The 20,342-nt window shown below is 43.2% G+C and overlaps 1 protein-coding gene across 2 annotated transcripts in view; it reads left to right on the forward strand.

The window, feature by feature from the left end:
- The first annotated feature begins 226 nt into the window (after positions 1-226).
- mta2 (metastasis associated 1 family, member 2) overlaps positions 227-20,342 on the forward strand; it is a 47,589-nt gene continuing 27,473 nt past the window's right edge. Inside the window, exons 1-3 of one of the 2 annotated variants that reach the window (XM_036146107.1) lie at positions 227-616; positions 9,523-9,590; positions 17,545-17,638. In XM_036146107.1, coding sequence (XP_036002000.1) covers positions 589-616; positions 9,523-9,590; positions 17,545-17,638 — 190 coding nt within the window. In that variant the 5' untranslated portion in view covers positions 227-588. Of the gene's footprint in view, positions 617-2,819; positions 2,854-9,522; positions 9,591-17,544; positions 17,639-20,342 lie in introns of those variants that run through there. The other variant, XM_036146108.1, reaches the window with a different exon arrangement.

The raw sequence follows: 20,342 nt of genomic DNA on the forward strand, positions 1-20,342 counted from the left end.
TAGGGGTCTGTGGTGGTGATGGTGGGGTGATAAAATAATAGAAACGTAAGTTATTAAAGGTAAAAAAAAAGGTTGAAATGTGACATCCACGCCAAAGGTCTGGTTCTTTACTTCAATCGGGACCGGGTGAAAAAAAATACGTTGATCGTTTCTGCCGGAGATTGCCGACGATCGCCGAAGATGACGATTCGCGCACCGTCGGAAGGGACCAGTGAGTGTGTGTTATGTGTGCGCTGAACTAAGCGGAGGTGAAGAAGAGGAGGATGAAGCTTGGAGCGGAGGATGGGAGGAAGAGTGGAGTAAGAGACAGGCTAGCTGAGTGTGAATGAGTGAGTGAAGAAGAGGAGAAGGTCGTCCGAGGGGCCGAAGAAAAGAGGATACTTGGGCTTTTTTGGGACGATCTCCGGAGCTTTACTGAGGGAAACTTTCAACTTTTTACCCGCCACAGCTCGGCTTGTGCCCGGAGCCGGCTTTGTTTCGCGGCGGGGGTGTCTGAGATAAATGAAGGAATAAAAGAGAAGCCGTCGATATTATTTATACCCAAGTGGGGAATACCCTGGGATTGATTTTAATACAGGTTGCAGGAGAATGGCGGCCAATATGTACCGAGTGGGAGGTAAGGAATGGTTTATATATTTTGAGACCCCCTCCCCACACATACACATACACACACACACATACACGCACACACACAATGTGATTGTTCGATTTCGACACCCAGGTTGCTAGCCGCTAGCTGTCTATGCGGTTAGCTGCTAACTCGAGCTAGCTGTTTCCTAGCTGCCGTGACGCTGAAGTTAGCATTAGACTTGTAGCTTCCGATTGGACTTGAGTAAAGCTGCTTGTTTTAAGGAAAAATGTCTGTGAAAATTCTCTCTAGTTTAGGGAATTGGACCACAATGCATCAGATCTAGATCAAAACCTGAATGGCCCACTTTAGACTGAACAATTATTTACTGTTTAGATTGATTTTGTGTGTTGACACAAAATGTGTTTCAGTTTTGAGTCCAGCTTGAAAGGGAACTGTTCTTGAACAGGTTTCACACCTGGACTGGATTGCTCTACAACGAATCGGGGGATGTTTTTTATTCAACATGTGGAAGTGCAAAAAATGTTTAATTCGTTGTTTTGGTGATGTTAGAAAGCCTAACCTGTCAAGTGGGGAATAGTTCGCTCAGTTTTGGAACATTTGAAGAACCACAGTTGTCAGCTGGACTTTACCAGAAGTTGATTTGCAACGACGAATAAAGAAAAACAAGAAATATACCACGAATATAATGGTGTGTGGATCTTAAAATATATGTGGAAGCAGTGTAGGCGGATTTAGAACAGGTTTGACTCGTCTAAAAGTTGCTGTTTTCGTACAGGACCCAATCTACTGGGGTGCAAATGCTAAAAGAGCTTTGAAATGGCTATTTCCAACTTTTTTTCTTGAATCAAATGTGTGTATAAGAATGTGCTGCCCAGCTCTGACTTTCACTCCGTGGTCTCCACCTGAAACCTTCGCCTCCGCTGTCCTGCTACTTCAGATGTTTTGCTTGCCTTCCACACCTGAACCAAAAGGCTAAACTATCTCACTAGCACGCAGTCCATCTCTGCAGAGCTTCGCATTGAAGCAGAGAGACATCTAAAAGTTGCAGGACAGCGACCCCACTGCAGTTTGACACCCCTGATTAGCACCAGCAATCAGGGGTACTCCAGGACCCCTCAAATCTGGGAAATAGCCCCGGATCAAAACCTACAAATCGGAAGCCGACTTCGACGTCGCTTAGCCTTCGTGCGTGCTTCAAGTTTTGCTTTGAAAGATCGTAACAATCTTATTAAAACGTCCAAACTGTAATTGGATTTAGCAAATCAACTCCTGCACATTTTTAGCTTACAGCAGTTAGTAATGTGGCTTGTGTATGCAGCGCAGATACAACATTCAACTTTACAAACATGAAAGCGAAATCCCGGCTACATAGTTGTCTCAACAAATATCCCGCGACGGGCTGTTGTCGGGCTCCGTGAACTGCTTTGTGAAAAGTTTGGGGGGGAAACAAAACCGAGACCTGGGAGTGGACACCTCGGGGCTCCGAGGGTTCTTGTGGTCGAATTTAAGCGAGATAGTTTAAACCTGGCGCTTATGTTTTAGTGTGAAAACAAGACCGACGCTATTAGCATTAGCCGGTAGCCGCTAACGAGCCAGCGGCGCCTCGCGGGGTCTGTAGCAGCTAGCTTGGTCGGAGGGATGTCGCCATGTCGCTTCATTTGTTACGGCAGCTCGGTTCACCCGGAGCGCTACATTTAGTTAGCTTGGAGCCGCCAGATGGTGCGGACTGCTGGACGTTGTTTTAAAGATGGCCTCCTGTAAAATAGTTTAAAGTTCCCTAAACTATAATAAAAACAACTTGCTTGGCGAAACATTTGCCGTTCAACTACATTCGGTAAATTCTAGCGTCACAACAGCCTGCACACGTCAGTTTCCGTGTTGGGGGAAACTTTCTCATTAGAATAATGGCGTGTGCGAAAAGCCTCTGAATGGACTCTCTCTGAGCGGCGGTACATGCTGTGCACGCCGCTCCATGTTCCTTAACGCGAGCGTCAACTTGTCGCTGTCATTTGGCTAGCAGCGGCGCTTTTATTCCGCCTAGCTTTAAGCGGCGTTGCTTGGAGAAGCGTGCCTTTTTTTAATTTTTCACGCTGTCTGTTGTATATCTGGCGCCTTTTTTTTTCCAGCATGTCTGCCGACTAACTGTTTTCATCACGACGTTAGAGAGAGGAGCTCGGAGTCGGGAGCGGTGTCGCAGGGCAGCCGTGGTTTCTGGACGCTGTGGCAGCCAGCTCTCCTCACGATGGTCTGCGGGGATTTAGGTCATGCTGATTAAACGCTCTTCTGCACACTATGGCGTCTTCACAACCGATTGTTCCTCTTGCTCCTTCACTTTCAACCTTTTTAAAATGCTTGTTAAATATGCATGACTGTGAAAACAAAGATCCACATTGGTAGAAGTACTACCGGCAGTGTTTACCAACACAAAACGCACAAAGACGTGTTACTTTAATAAGAGATGGATTACTGTAACGCCACATAATGTTCCTTATTAAGAACCATCTCAGGTCGATTTTACCTATTAATTCGAATTTGCAACTACTGAAGATTTAATTATGGAAAATCGAGATTATTTTTTTTGCCAATCCACTCTCCTGGTCTTCCATAAAACTTGTTTAGGACAATATATTATCAAAATACTCCAAAGAGAAACCTGTTTACCCTAAGACAAGGCTCTTTAATTGATTTTTTTTTTCTTTTCTTTTTTTTTTTTTAGTTGGTGTGAAGTTGCACAAGTAAAGTGAAGTCTGTTCTTAATGCAAAATACAACTAGCAGCAAACATTTTATTATATTTTCATTATTTACTATGAGGGAATCTGCCACCTTGTTTTATATTTCTCACCTTCAGACGCATGCACTAGGACACTTTCTATCAAGACATTTTTTTGGTTTATTGTAGGATTATCCTTTTATTGGTCACCACAAATAGACCGGATAAAGATTCATTATAGATAAAGATGTTTCTAATCAAGGACTATTTAAAATAATAAAATTAGCTGTTCTTATTAATCGGAATATCAACATTCAAGAGAATAGCCTGTTGAGCAGGACATCAATCCTTGTTGAACATAAATTCAATTCAATTCAATTTGATTTATATAGCGCCAAATCATGAAACATGTCATCTCAAGGCACTTTACAAAATCAAGTTCAATCATATTATACAGATTGGGTCAGATTATACAGATTGGTCAAAAATTTCCTATATAAGGAAACCAGTTGATTGCATCAAAGTCCCGACAAGCAGCATTCACTCCTGGAGAAGCGTAGAGCTACAGGGAGAGTCATCTGCATTGTACATGGCTTTGCTGCAATCCCTCATACTGAGCAAGCATGAAGCGACAGTGGGAAGAAAAACTCCCCATTAACGGGAAGGAAAACCTCCGGCAGAACCGGGCTCAGTATGAACGGTCATCTGCCTCGACCGACTGGGGTTACAGAAGACAGAGCAGAGACACAACAAGACAGACAAAAAAGCACAGAAGCACACATTGATCTAGTAATCTGTTCTACATTAGATGGTAGTAGCAGGTGAGCCGTCTTCTCTGGATGATGTCACAGTTAACAGAACGCCAGACCAGGTGTACCTACTATGAAGAAAAAGAGAGAGAGCAAAAAGTTAAAAGCTGAAATGACGACAGTCATTTCAATGTAATTCAATGCAAAACTGGAGAACAGTAGAACTCAGTAGAGTGAGAAAATTAGACCCTGATGTCCTCCAGCAGCCTAGGCCTATCACAGCACAACTATAGAGATAGCTCAGGGTATGAGCCACTCTAACTATAAGCTTTGTCAAAAAGGAAAGTTTTAACATTAGTCTTAAAAATAGACAGGGTGTCTGCCTCACGGACCAAAACTGGGAGTTGGTTCCACAGGAGAGGAGCCTGATAGCTAAAGGATCTGCCTCCCATTCTACTTTTAGAGACTCTAGGAACCACCAGCAGACCTGCAGTCTGAGAGCGAAGTGCTCTGTTAGGAACATACAGGGTAATCAGAGCTCTGGTATATGATGGAGCTTGATTATTAAGGGCTTTATACGTTAGAAGGAGAATTTTAAATTCTATTCTTGATTTAACAGGAAGCCAATGAAGGGAAGCTAAAATTGGAGAAATATGATCCCTCTTGTTAATTTTCATCAGAACTCTTAAACTAACATAAAGTGCAACCAACAAACTAGTCTATGTATTAACCTGTCTGACTGCTACTTAATGCTATGGTGAGATTCCTAAAAGTTTCTGTTAAAAAGTATTGATTATATAAACTCTAAAAGAAATAAAATTAGATTTTCTCCCTGCTGCAACTCTCTTCCCTTCCTTGTGGAGGCAAACCCACTTTAAATATATCACTCACACCTAAAGGACGCGTCTGATCCATTTGTTGTTACATAGCCAAAGAATTGCAGGCCTCTGCGATTTGGAGATTGTGTTGTTTTTAATTTTTTTAATTGCAGTTATATTGCACATGCGATTAATTGTTCAGCCCTACTGTGGAAGTTGAAGCAGTTTGATGTAAAGTTACTCACCACAACCTGGAACTAATGGTAAAAATGCTGCTGGTGCACTGTGTTAGACACCAGCCTTAGTTTCTGCTCTGTCTGAGGAAAGCTGCTGCGCTGGTGGAGCGTCCAGTCGGCATCAGGCAGCTGCTGCCTTCACAGCTGGAACAATCCAGCTCCTCCTGCAAATGTTGAGCACCACACCACGTACAAGGCAGCGCTTTAAGAAGAGCTGCTTGTCTTTGGCTCCTTTAATACAAGGAGCGCTATAATCAGACATTTAGGACCATAATGTCACATAAGATTAGAAATACTTGGGGAAAAAAAGAACTTCTGACTGAAGCAACGGGACTGACAGTAAGCTGCTTACTGTCTCCTTGGTGCTGCTGTGCCTTGTGATATTACAGCCACTAACTTCAGTTTGTTCCTGGGCAATTCTTTATGATTGACAAACATAGTGGTGCACACTAAGTCTGAAAAGTGCGACATGCATTTGTATTTAACTCCCTGGCTCATTATTTAGTGGGAGGATTTTGGTGCAGTTACAGTTGCTGGGCCTTTTCAGCACGTGTCTAAAGTTTTTGGAGAGTTTTCCTTGGAGACTCCACCGGACTGGATGATGAGACACTAAACAGCCCTTTTCAAGTCGTGGCCTGAGTCTTAAGCTGAGCAATACATCACAATATGTCTTTAGCACAACCAATCTATGCAGTATCAGTATTGCCACGGCCTGCTTGGACTGCGCTCAATCTGTTCTACTTGTGCTCTCAGTGCCTGTACAATATTCTCTGATTCTTGTTTAATGCCGCAGAAAATGTTTCAGGAGAGCCTTAAATGTCTTGAAAGTATTTTTAAAACTACAACAAAGTCTTTTTAGTGCCAGAGCAGCAGATGCATATGGTGATTGTGACATTCACCAACATTATTGCATATTTCCTTATACGGCGTCACCCAGGGTAGAAGTTTAAGCATTGACTGGGTCAGTCTGAAAGATGAATCTGCTTAGATCCAGAGCTTCCCATCATGCCTCTGGCTGTGTGTTTAGGGCTGTCCTGCTCTGATGGGCTTTATTGGACCAACTCTGGGCAGCCCCTCTGCCCCTGCTGAAGGGGAGCAGCCCTACAGCATGACTCTGCCAACACCGTGTTTCACTGGGTGTTTGGTGGGTTAAGGGTGATGTGCAGCGTTGCTCTTCAGATCAGAGGAGACCTAAATGGTGGCGATGATGAATCTGAACAAGAGACTTCCAGCATCGCTGTTAACAGCTCCAGTTAGTCGTGTTAGGCACATTCTCTGCTGCTGTCTAACGGTGCATTCAGATCAAATGCCTTTTGAGCGTCGGTTTACATGCAAAGTCTATGGTGGACGCGCCACGGGGGGCTTCAAGGGGTCCATGAGTTGCGTGTCTTGGAGCTTTGGGTTCGTTTCGTGCCACAAATTTGGTTTGACGCGTGTTAAGCGTCTCTAGTGTGTTCGGCGCTAGAGTTTGAAAATCTGAATTTTTGCAGCTGGACGCGTGGCATCAACCAATCAGAGACTTCCTCTACTTGACATAGCGGGGGATTTTCCAACAGGAAAAATATTTTAACTTTAGATCACTGATAAATGTGAACATCGAGACAAGCTGAGACAGATGGACAGATACTGTTCAGCTGAAATGGGGCGCCTGTAGGTGTCCTGGTGGGAGATGCGGGCATGATGGCGGTCAGCAGGTTGTCGCACTGGGAATAAATAGCTGTGAAAGCGACCCTCACCAGCACGCAGCTCCTGCAATAGGCGGTGAAACTCAGCAAACTCAAAACGCCTCTGAATTATCTGCTGAATTCAGACACGGCGCAGATTATATTATTCAGTAAATAAAGCCAAGCCAATTTATTCAGTAAATAAAGCCAAGTCAATTTCATCCTCAACTTTCCAAAGAGTCTGGCAGAGGAACATAACAGGGTAGGTCCTCCCAACGGGAGCCACTTTGCCAGACGCACCATCAGAGCGTTGAGGCTCTAAACGGCACGTCCGACTTTTATGTGCACAAGCGTCCAAGTTGAGGCGTTGGACGCCTTTTTTGACGCTCAAAGGCGTTTGGTCTGAATATTGCAAACATTGATCCTTCATATGTTGTGAAGCTAACCACCTCTAAGGATGTCCTTCTGCCACCTTCAGTCATTGACACTTGGGTGAAATAGGATTGTTACAGTGACAGGACACCTCTGGATGTGATGAGTCAGCACTAACAGCTGGTAAATGTGTGCCGTACCTACGATGAACGGCTGTAAAGTTAAATGGTTGAACAGAGGATCTGGTTGCTGTTATTCAGGAGGGACGCTCTCATCTAGTGAAGCCTGTTAGTGGGCTGCACTGACTCATAGAACATCATTTCCATCATCTCATTTCCATCCAGTCATCTGTCAGTGTGTTGAAGTCTTCATATCAAGGTCATCGCACACCCAGATAAACGAGCAGGAAGGTTAGCACGGCTTAAATAAAGTCACAGGATGCAGCTGGTCGATGTCAACGCAAGTCACAGACTGACGATGATCGTACATCAGAGGCCTTCTCACCGTGTGTGTGTGTGTGTTTGTACTTGCTGCTGAGTGAGAACCTATTTTATGTATTTTACCACCAAAGTGAGGACCTTTATTTGGCCCTCTCTTTATTGGGTTAGGTTTAGGACCACAGCGTCAATTAGGTTTAAGTTTAAAGTTAAGGTCAGGGTAAGACCATGCAAAGGGTTGAAAATGACTGGAAGTTAAGGCAAAGTCCTCAACAAGTATTTAGAACAAGGGTGTGTGTGTGTGTGTGTGTGTGTCTGTCTGTCTGTCTCTATTGTGCGGACCAAAACTTGACAGTAGACCAACGTTGTGTGGACAGTTGGCATTGTGAGGACATCTTCCAATGCAAGTTGGGCTACGGTTTAGGTTTATGGTAAAGATGTGAATTGAGTTTAGGTAAGGTTAGGTGTGACCTTAGGTTTAGGGTTAAGGCATAGAAAGCAACAGAAAGTCAATGGAAGTCAATGGAAGGTCCACACAATGTACATCATTGTGTGGACCTGTAGTTATGAAGGCGCACAAGCCATGGGATATAGTGCTGTTAAATATTCTAGACATTTTTTAGAAAGTGATTATGCCATTGTGTACATAGACTTTATTGTTGTGTATATAGACTGCATTTTTCATGATAAATGTGTTTTGTCTATCTGAGGGACTGCAGATGGAAATTAGCTCAACACAATACATCTCTTCTGTGTTTCATTGATCAGTGCTTTTGTACATGGTCCCTGCCAACTAAACTACACACTATCCATTGTGTGTGTGTGTGTGTGTGTGTGGGTCATGAGTGAAGCTGAGCAGAGAACATCAGTTTGATGGAGTTAATGACCGGTGATGTCATCAAGCTGAGCAAACATCTTCCTGGAGCTGTTGCTGCGCGGGCTGACTGGCTGATAAGCAGATGAAGAGTCTCCTGGTTCCCACCTTCCACCACCTGAATGTGATCCCAGGGGACGGGCACGCCTCCTGCTTCCAACCAGTGTAGGGGGAAGTTATTGGGAACTCTCTGGAAGCAGTGTTTCCTTAACATCTGACAGTGCCTGTTGTTGATTTGATGTGGATGAGAAACCTGCTGCCTGAAAGCACCTTCGTTCTGTAACATCTTTGAAAATCCACACGGCGGTTTAATGTAATGAGTGAGCAGCAGTTTTCACTCAGCTCATTGGTCCTCTGGTTTATGGGCGGCAACAGATGATTGGTTGTGCTTGTGCCCCTGGTGGCACCGTGTGACTGGGTTCCTCGTCATTGTCTCTTCAGTGCCGCTTGTGGTGCCCGTGACTTTATGTTCCCCAAAGGTCAACGTCTGACGTTTGTTAATATGGAATCATTCATGTGTTGTCACCTTAATGCATCTCCGGTTCAACTGCAGAGAAAAGAACCCTAATCCCGGGCATTTTTATGCCACTGCCAAACATGGCCGTTAGCGTAAGTTACATCCACACACCAGGGCTGCACGCCACATATGATAATGTTGGGGAATATGGTGATTATGAAGTAAGATGCCGATAAATCGGTGAAAAGCAGGAATGTGTTGGTCTTTGGCTTCACAGCAAACTGCGGCCCCAAATGATGAGTCGTCTGTCCAGCTACTGGAAGATCCAGTAAATGTTCTGATTTGTCAGCAGCATGGTTCTACGGAACAAGGAGCTTCAGTCAGACATGTTCTGTGTGGGTAAAAACGGAGAATCTGGTTGGGTCGTTCTGATTGACTGGGGCTCAGGTCAGGAGGGTGACGACAGCCGCCTCAGAGCGGCACGTCGTTCATTTGGGTACCGACTCACCTGGGAGCTGGAAGCAGACACTGATGCACATCTCGGTTTCTCATGCTCATCTTGTGCAGCGACTGTTGTCACAGATTGATTCTAGTGTTTCTTTTTTTTTTCAGACTATGTTTACTTCGAGAACTCCTCCAGCAACCCGTACCTGATCCGGAGAATAGAGGAGCTCAACAAGGTTGGTTGTTTTATTTTCTATGCTTTTTAAATGTGTTAAAGTCATCATCAGAAACAGCTCCTGCATCTCTTCTATGCAGCAATCTGATGAAAGTGTGCAAGCTTTGTATCGACACACTATTGGTAAATGATGGCTATTGTAACGACAGGGCAGTGGTCCAGAACCCACTTACATAACAGCAGCATATGACACAGGGCCGTTTCCCTGTCACAGGATTATGCTGATTTATGTAACCTAGAGGTTCTAAAGGACCTGTGCAGCGCACCAGGAGCGCTAAAAGCTGCTGAATTCAGCAAACTGGGTTAAAAGAGACTTTAGGCCAGTTTTTCAGCCATGAGCTGGAATAAACAAAAATCTGCTCCAGACTAAATTGTTGCAGTGGTTTCTGATAGTATTTCTGATATGTGCGTTTAAGCTAATCTTTCACCAATTCACTGTGAAATCTGTATAAGTACCATTTTTGTCATTTCCTGTGCAGATTGAAGGTAGTGTAAATGGAGATGCAACATTGTATCATAGAAATTCATCACAGTTATTAATATTGTCACAGTCTAGTTAAAAGGACCCAAATGAAATCCCTTCTTTCCAAATTATTTTTTTCTTCCATTTCTGTTTTTGAAACAATGTTTTAGATCCAAATATATTCCAACCACCTACATGTTGTTTATATTTAACAGAAAAACGGCACAAATAAGAAAAACTCTTACTATCTTTTGTTTCATGATAGTAAGGGAGCTCTGGTTTGGAGAACTGAAAACTCCAGATCTGAGCTCAACGTTTGTCTGAACTGGTTTTCAGCAGCATGGTTGACACGGCGCTGTAAATTTGTTCTCACTCATCAATGATGATTTCCTCAGTGCCGCCTGGGCCAGGCTCTTGGACCAGCCTTGTGCTGAGAGCCTTCTCTGTTCCCACGCAGGGCAGCCAGGTGCCAGTTCTGCTCCAACAACACTTGGCTTCATCAGTTGGAATTGTCACTTATGGCTTTTAAAGGTCTTCTTCTGGGCATTTTTGTGTAGTGAAGCACTAAAGACTAGTTCAGCTCATAAAGCCACAGCTCCACTGGGCCGCCGTTTTCGCCCGCCCTACTCGGCTCCTCCCCGCACGGATTATGTTCGCCCGCTATAACGATTCCACCGGCCTAGAAAGATCTGGAAGAAGGACACGCCTCCTGGGCGTCGCTTTAGCCCCCGTCCTCCTCCCCCAGTTGACCCTTTAAAGTAAACAACGAAAAAATGGTAAATGATCAAAATACATCATCATAAAATAAACATGAAGAAAAACAATAATATAAAAAATGTTTCCATAGCTATATATGCAAGATTGTCTTATATTTTGAAGGAGTAATCCACCAGGACAAATGTCTGGCTCACACCTGTGATAATACAATAAGCAGATCCTGTCTGAACTCCGTCTGCTTTGAAACGGTGTTGCAGAACTTTGGTGCCGGTTCCCGGGACAAACCACTCCTTCTTCAGGCTGTTTTCAGTGACAGAGTTAATGTTTACACCTTTATATGAGATCGTTTGTCCCATTCATGGCACAGCGAGGACACGTTAATAAATATTCTAAATGCAGTGAAATTGTTTTATGAGCTTGATTAGGCGCGGGCTGCCGAAGTAAGATGCTGACCCACCCGGGGGTTTAGACACATTTAATATTTAAAGCTTTATATTAGATCTTTTGCCTCAGCCATGACAGGAGGGAGGAGAACATGTTAATATTTTAAAAGATTTTTAACCACAACAATATTATTTTTATCTCTTGGATTGCACGCTCGCTACCAGGCAGCAGGCTGCTCTGTCAGCAGAGTGAGCGTTATGCTTGACCAAGTTTGAGCTCCTTTCTGGGGGACAACTTTGCTAAAAGCACCCCGCTGCTCCCCCCGGGTGCTTTATACAGAAAGGTGGGCCGGCAGCAATGACAGGCAGACAGCCGCTGCCTTGTATCACACGAGGTGGATGGAAAGACTCCAGAGACAAAACTTAACAGCTTTCAGTGTAAAATGAGAGGAAGCCTCGATAAATCCACGGATCTGATACCGCGCGTTTGGGTATAGAAAACTGAAGTGTTCTTTTTTCTTTTTTTATTAACCCTTCAGGTGTGGTTCATGGTTTGAAAATGATAAAATTATATTTTGGTTTGACCTACTCTGTTCATAGTGGTCCTTTTATATTAATGTCGTCGCTCTTCAGTTTTTCTGGACTTCCTCGCCCCGCTGCCAATCACTGAAAAGAGAGGCGTTCACTCATTTACTCCTCTCAAGTCAGCTCACATTGGCCTTACTCCTCAGCAGAGCTGCAAGAACCCTGGCCCAGAGAAAAACTGTTGCTAAAACTCTCAAAGTGTGCAGAGTGGTGCGGTGCACAGCCAATACAAGCCAGTGGAACTGGGCCTGAACATTGCTGTCTGCGCCCTCCAGTTAAATCATAAGGCCTATTGTTAAAATGAGTTGGAAATACCCAGAAAGGATCGTTACTCTCTGAAATGAATGCACAGATTGAGCAGGAGAAGACTAATCATGATGATTATTATTGGTGTAGTGCTTATCTTTGTCTTTTGTTCAGCTTGTTCAATGTGACGCCAACTCTCTCCTACCACCACATGCAGAAAGCTTTGTGCGCTGACGAAGACTTTAACTGTAAAGTTGAAAGTGTGGGTTTCCTGGTCTTGTAGTCAAGTGTAGCCCGGACAACAGGTTCCACCACGCTTGTTTTCTTACTCCAGCACTGATAGCAGTCGCCATTCTCCTCCTCCTTGTTCTTCTTCCTGCAGCACTTCCCCGCAGTACCATGCCACCCACTGGTGTGGCATACGTATTACAACACATGTCGCGGTTTGTTAGGCTTCAGGCGGTTTCATCATTACTCTCAATTTTTTTCCTATATGGTCATCTTAATTTGGCTTTGCTCGGCTTTGTGTGGAAACTAGTTCAAACCCATTGTAGGCTAAGACTACCCTTCTGATAGGATCCAACCTTACCAAAAACACAGGAACTGATCAGAGCTGCTACTGAATGCGTCTGCATGGAGCAGATTCTTGTCTCCACTGTAAAAAATATTGTGTATGGCTTAGATTCATGTTTACACTCAATCTATTACAGAATACAGTAAACCTTTCTTTGTCCTTTAAGGGCAACGCCAGTCTGGAGGGCGTCTTTTCGCATCACATGGCGCCTTCCTCAAACACTGGAATCATCAGAACAGATCTGTGGATTTTGGCCAAAGACAGTCATCCTTTTGTGCCAGCTGGTGGCATAACCTACCATAAGTAAATAAATAAATTACAATACCAAAATGAACTTGATATACCGTAAAATGTTTACAATGTAAATCTTTTGAATAACTTCAAAATATTAGCATATTAGCATTCCTTTATACCTTCACTTAGAATAGATTCCTCTGAGGAACCGCTGATTTATGAAAAATTGGAGTGCCAGGCAATATTTTTTTTCTCTTGTTCCTGTCATGAAACAACAGTTTCTGTTTCATAGGAAATAATAGTGGCAGATTTTGTGACCTGTGTCCGATGCTGACGATGTGCAGGGCCGCTCAGTGTATCTGCAGCAAAATGACGACGAGCAATCACACAGACACGCCTTCCAAAAAGAAGCAGTTATAGTCATGCTATACAGGGAAACCTTAAAAGTTGATTTTTTTTTTTCTAAACAGGTGCCAAACTGCATAAAACAAAAACCTTGGTAACAGGTCACTCCAGTATCAAGGTAGTTTTCCTAGTCTTGGAATGAAGGGTGAAGGCAAGGCAAATTTATTTGTATAGCACATTTCAGTACAGAGACAATGCAAAGTGCTTTACATGATTAAAATATAGGAAAATAAAACAGAATAAAAGCAAGTTGGAATAAAATGTAGAAACAAAGTAGAACACGGAAAAATAGAAACTAAAGGCAAACATTAAAAACATTTGGACTACAAAGTTGAACTAATGATGTTTCAGCAGAACTATTTAACTAGAACAGTCGGTGCAATCCTAAACAAATGTGTTTTTAATCTTGATTTAAAGGAACTCAGGCTTTCAGTACTTTTACAGTTTTCTGGAAGTTTGTTCCCGATAACCGGAGCATAGGAACTAAATGCTGCTTCTCCATGTTTGGTTCTGGTTCTGGTTTTGCAGAATAGGCTGGAGCCAGAAAATCTGAGTGGTCTGGAGGGTTGATACACTGATAACAAGTCTGTGATGTATTTAGGTGCTAAGCCATTCAGGGATTTATAGACTAACAGAAGTATTTTAAAGTCTATTCTCTGAGATACAGGGAGCCAGTGGAAGGACTTTAGAACTGGGGTGATGTTCTCTACTTTCTTAGTCTTAGTGAGGATGAGTGAAGCAGTGTTCTGGATCAGCTGCAGCTGTCTGAAGGTTTGGCATTGTGAGAACTCTAGTTTGTAACACTTCTGAGCTTCTGATTAGCATTTTGCTGCACACATTATGGAAATACTAAAAGAAAAAGAAAAACAAACATACATCTACTGCAGTCAGTAGAGATTAATGTGCACGTGCATGAGTTTAAGAAAACTTGCTAAGCCTGGTGGTTGCAGTATTGGTAGGGGACTACCGCAGCAGAGTAGGACCCCGCATGGTGCAGCACTGTGCAGCTCATAGGGGGAGCTCAGCCAGCCTGGCTTCAAATACAGTGGAGGAAACCCTGGTTTTACAATTCAAAGTCACCTGAAGCAACAGTTCAACGTCATCGTCTGAGCTTAACATAGACATTATATGTCCATGGGTCGACGCCCCATGGACTGCCGCTGCCTACTGAAGCTGACGGTTTGGCGTGTCCGCCATTTTGGATGGGTCTGTCACGCACCCCACGTGCATTTATTTGTATTGAGGAAGCTGTTTGCCCAGCTAAAATAAATCCTAACTCCCTGACTTTTTACCCAATTTTTACACGGTTTGGTTTGTTACAAACAGCAGAGATGTGGTTACATGACTCTGTCACACATAAAAAACATGTTTCAATGTGAATGTATGTATCTGGCTCTGGGTTTGTGATTGGTTGAGAGGATGTAAAGACTAGTATTAACCTACATGATAGGCAAGAATGCAAAAAGAAGGAAAACTGTTCTACTGTTCTTTTTATTGATCCCCTCTTTTCTATTGAACCAGGTGTGTGTGTGTGTGTGTGTATATATATATATATATATATATATATATATATATATATATATATATATATATATATATATATATTTTTTTTTTTTTTTTCTTTTTTTTTTTTGAATTATCATCCAGTCTTATAAATAAATACATGCATCCTGAGGACTCTGGGTCGGGTTCTCCCATCTCTGGTGCTGAGATTGTCGAGGTTGTTAAAAAGCTCTTCGGTGGCAAGACCCCGGGGGTGGATGAGATTCGCCCTGAGTACCTTAAGGCTCTGGATGTTGTGGGGCTGTGTTGGTTAACGCGGCTCTGCAACATTGCGTGGATATTTGGAGGCAGTTCCCCTGGATTGGCAGACTGGGGTGGTGGTCCCCCTATTTAAAAAGGGGGACTGGAGGGTGTGTTCCAACTACAGAGGAATCACACTCTTAAACCTCCCTGGTAAGGTCTATTCAGGGGTTCTGGAAAGGAGGGTCTGTCGGATAGTCGAATCTCAGATTTAGGAAGAGCAGTGTGGTTTTCGTCCTGGCTGTGGAACACTGGACCAGCTCTACACACTCAGCAGGATTCCTGAGGGGGCATGGGAGTTTGCCCAACCAGTCTACATGTGCTTTGTGGATCTGGAGAAGGCATTCGACCGCGTCCCTCGAGGGATCCTGTGGGGGGTACTCTGGGAGTATGGAGTACCGGGCCCTTTGATAAGGGCTGTCAGATCTCTGTATGACTGGTGTCAAAGTCTAGTCCGCGTTGCCGGCTGTAAGTCGGACTCGTTTCCGGTGAGAGTTGGACTCCGCCAAGGTTGCCCTTTGTTACCGATTCTGTTCATAACTTTTATGGACAGAATTTCTAGGCGCAGCCAAGGTGTTGAGGGGATCCGTTTTGGTGGCCTTAGGATTGCGTCTCTGCTATTCGGGGATGACGTGGTCCTATTGGCTTCATCAGGGCGTGATCTACAGCTCTCACTGGAGCGGTTCGCAGCCGAGTGTGAAGCGGCCGGGATGAAAATCAGTGCCTCCAAATCCGAGACCATGGTCTTGAACCGGAAAAGGGTAGAGTGCCTCCTCCGGGTTAAGGAGGATGTGCTGCCCCTAGTGGAGGAGTTCAAGTATCTTGGGGTCTTATTCAGGAATGAGGGGAAGATGGAGCGGGAGATCGACAGGCGGATTGGTGCGGCGTCTGCTGTGAAGCGGGCGCTGTACCGATCCGTTGTGGTGAAGAGAGAGCTGAGCTAAAAAGCCCAAGCTCTCGATTTACCGGTCGATCTACGTTCCTACCCTCATCTATGGTCACGAGCTTTGGGTCGTGACCGAAAGAACGAGATCCCGGATACAAGCGGCTCAAATGAGTTTTCTCCGTTGTGTGTCTGGGCTCTCCCTTAGAGATAGGGTGAGGAGCTCAGTCATCCGGGAGGACTCAGAGTAGAGCCGCTGCTCCTCCACGTCCAGAGGAGCCAGTTGAGGTGGCTCGGGCATCTGGTCAGGATGCCTCCTGGACGCCTCCCTGGTGAGGTGTTTCGGGCACGTCCCACCAGGAGGAGGCCCAGGGGAAGACCCAGGACACGCTGGAGGGACTATGTCTCCTGGCTGGCCTGGGAACGCCTTGGGGTTCCTCCTGAGGAGCTGGCCCAAGTGGCTGGGGAGAGGGACGTCTGGGCCTCCCTACTGAAGCTGCTACCCCCGCGACCCGACCCCGGATAAGCGGAAGAAGATGGACGGACGGATGGAGCCTTCTCTACACACCAACAATAATTTTTCCATATTCTAGCGTGCTGTGCATGCACGCATGCATACACATTGTTTTTTTTAAAGGCCTGGAAAAGTGTTCTCTAAAATTTCCAGGTCACTTCAGTGTCTTACACTACCCTGCTTGCAACTAGGGCTGGAGCTTACGACCCTTGAAAAAGAACTGTTAAGCAACACACATTGCGTGTGTTGGTACTCTGTAACTCCAGGGTACTTAATATGGCAATATGATTCAGCCTTAATTTGTGATATACAGCGATAAAAGATTAATAAACATAAAATGATGGTCCATCTGTTGGGTTTCTGCATTGTTCTCACCAAGTAAAGACTAATCTTGACAACCAATCTCAGCCAAAATGGTGATCTGCACCACGTGATCTATTTTCAATAGTTATCCCCAGTTATTGCAACCATAAGCTGCAGAAAACACAGGTAAAGTTTCTCCCTCAGCGTTTACTCCCGTTGGCTGCTATGCCAGCCTTAAGTAGGAGAGACCCATCAAATATGGCAGCATCGTAGGATGCGCTCCAGCACATAATGAGGTGTCTACATATATAATGTCTGTGTGTCCATTCTGAAAGTTGACTTAGTTGGGGCTCTTTTTAAGCAGATGTTTGTACCCTTGTTGAGTTTCAAAGATCATATTGCCTACTAGTGGTGTGACAGCAGAATTACAATGTTTATACTAGTTCTGTGTGCATGGAGATCATAATTAACATGTTGTCAAGTAGATGTGGCAACAGGAATGGAAAACAACCTGTTTTTAACTGGTGAAGGGGAAATGTGAACCGCAGCTGTATCCGAGTAATGGCCTTCATTTACTTACAATTAGTTAACTTAAACACGGAAATACTAATGGTTAGCTAAGGTAAAATTTCGTACATTTGTTTGTTTATTGGTTTATTTTGGTCGGGACAGCTACAATAAATGTAGATCATTATATAAATAAATCTAATTTGCTTCATCACTATGTGGAAAAGCAGGAACTGTAAACATACCTGAAGATAGGAACAAAACATTAGGAAGAAAACAGGAGTCACGTTCATGCCATGTTGAAGTTTCGACGTTAACCTCTAACTCTGCGTTTACAGACAGCCAATGGGAACGTGGAGGCGAAAGTGGTGTGTCTGTTCAGGAGGCGAGACATCTCAGGCAACCTCAACACTCTGGCAGACAGCAACGCAAGTGAGTAGCAACCACCTAGCTCCTTTCAGGGCCCCTCCTCTGCTCTGCAACAAGAGTGCATGTATGATATGGCTGGCTGCCTTTAATGAGCCTGTTCCTCATTGTGTTTCACACAAAAGCCTCAAAGCGCCTCTTCAGCTTTTATGTTGTGAATTGTAACAAGGCCTGCTCCAGGGTTAAATTAAGAACACTTACTGAAGTCTAGTCTTTCTGAGGCTTTCTGCACACACACATCATGGCGGCCTGTCTTTGAAGGGGACTCTTGGTATTAATCTGTCAACTGCTTTTCTTTTCTTTTGGGATTGAAATATACTCATTCACATTAACTTACAGAATAATGCATCTGGGTCGTTCTATGTAACAAGCACTAATTAATTGATACTTTATTCCCCATTGTTTTTTTTATAAGGAGATAAGGAATGCTTTATTGTCCCACAATGGAGAAATTAGGGAAGAATATGTGGAATTATATCTGGAAGAATAAAATGACTGTTATGTAAAGGCCTGCACTCACAGAATGAAGAGCTGAAGGTGAAGCAGGTGCAGGTTCCACTGACCATAAGGCAGGAACAATGACTGGTGAGAGGCAGAGGAGCTCTGCATTGGTTCTCATGGTTCTGGAAAACGTTGGGGGCTTTTAGAAGAAGCTCCATTGGGATCCAAACGATTATGATTCCTGTCAGTTCCTAATTCTGCTTTCAAAACGGTAACAAAAGTGCTTCTTTCAACAGAAATTAGTATTAGATCAATTATTATAATTGCTTAGTGGAAAAAAAATATGGGAATGAAAATAGTGTTTAACATTAATGAAGCAGTTTTGTTTTTCAGGCTTTATTTTCCTTTCTGGCAAAGAGAAAAAGACAACTGTAGACTTTGAAAGTTTATTGATAAGATTCAAAAGGTGGATACTATATCAGTCCATGAGGTCAGGTAGGATGCTGCCTGCTACTCCTCTCACATGTGTCCGTCATAATGTCTGCAACAGACTTCCTGTTGAAAGCGGTTGCTGTCCGGATTTCACTAAATAAATATCTAAGAAGCTCCCTGTTAGGAAAGGGCAGAGATGATTCCTGTATCTCAGCAGGTGGCATGTTATCTAACGGAATAGGTTTCATTCTCTGACCAGCAGCAGTGACTGCGCTCCTATAAAACATGACGTTGTACTTGCAGACAGTGATGGTGGCTGTTGGTCACCACAGCCGACTGGTTGCAGGATATAGAACAGGGTTTCTGCACGTGTCACCAACTCATATTTAAGACATATTAAGACCATTTTCAAGTCCATTATGAATGAAATTTAAGAGCTATATCTCGACACACAGAAACCTCCAAAAGAACTACAGTCATAAAAGTACTCACACAACTAGGAGAATCTATTAAAAAAATACTTTTAGGAGTAGTTTTACTGCAGTGTACTTTTTCCTTTTACTTGAATAGTATTACTAAGACGTATCGCTACTCTTATATGACATTTATTCCAACTAAACCCACCGCGAGTAGCTTTACTGAATAGAAAAATAGACTTGTTTTAACCAACGATGCAGCACAGTTTATATTAAAGTGAATGTGCAGTAGATATTACTACTGGAAGGACTTAGCACTGTTCTGACAAATAATCATTACCTATTATAAGTTTGATGTAGACAAAAATTGATCTGGAAAAGTGTTATTTCTGCATGAATTTGTTATTTTGGAATTATGTTGTCTTTGACTTTTATTTTAGTCTTTAAGAGCCCAGAACTTACACAAAATCTTATGTTTTTCTCTGGCTATCTCCTTTTTAAAAATTGAATCAGATGTTATGCTCAACAATTACTAGTAGCCATTTTACCAAATATACATTCAATAAAGCATAATTCTGTCTCGCAGGAGCATTTTATCGTGCATCTTAAATGGGCGTAAGAAAATAAAGACCTGTTTAAAGAAATGTAAGACTTAATTCAGTGAATTTAAGATTTTTAAGGCCTTACGTTAGAAAAAGACTGCTTAAAGCATGGTTGATGGTGAGGGCTTTCCTGGGGATTATTAGTGTTTCATATATTTTCTTTTCTTTAACTTACTTGTTTCTATTCAGTAAACAGGTTCCTATTTGGTTATATCTTATAAATATGTCCAAGTTTCATAATGTGTGGGAAAACCACCATTTTTGTTTATTCAGTCAGTACAGGCGGCACAATACATTTATTGTAGCAAAAAATTAACCTTTCATGTTATGGAAACACCCTCTCGATACAAGAGAAAACTAGGGTTCTTAAGAAAATTGCCACTTACCATTTATCTGTTAGTCGATCTATAAGATAAATTAACTCAATCGATAACTTGCATCCCCAGTTTGTACTGTTGATTTATACGACACAGTTTGAAAACGTGTTCCTGAGTGTAATGGCTAAAGACATCCAGGTCTCTGTTGCCGTGTAAACATGAAAAAACAGAACTTTTCTTTCAGGGAAACCCTGTCTCATGCACTGTATGATTGAGATCAGTAGAAATGAACGCACACAGGCACAATTTTAAAAACCACAGAAAAAGAATAAAAATGGCAGGTAGCTGTTTTGGCTGCTGACTCTTCTGAATAGAACCACGGTTGGACATGGCTATAATTCAAAGTTGCCTTAAGCAACAGGTGGAACTGCATCATCTGTCTGTAGGCAGAGTTACTGCTGCCGTGTAGACAGAAGAATTACAACGATTTCATGTCACAGAA

Source organism: Fundulus heteroclitus, chromosome 14 (assembly GCF_011125445.2).
Source record: "Fundulus heteroclitus isolate FHET01 chromosome 14, MU-UCD_Fhet_4.1, whole genome shotgun sequence".
Lineage (NCBI taxonomy): Eukaryota > Metazoa > Chordata > Actinopteri > Cyprinodontiformes > Fundulidae > Fundulus > Fundulus heteroclitus.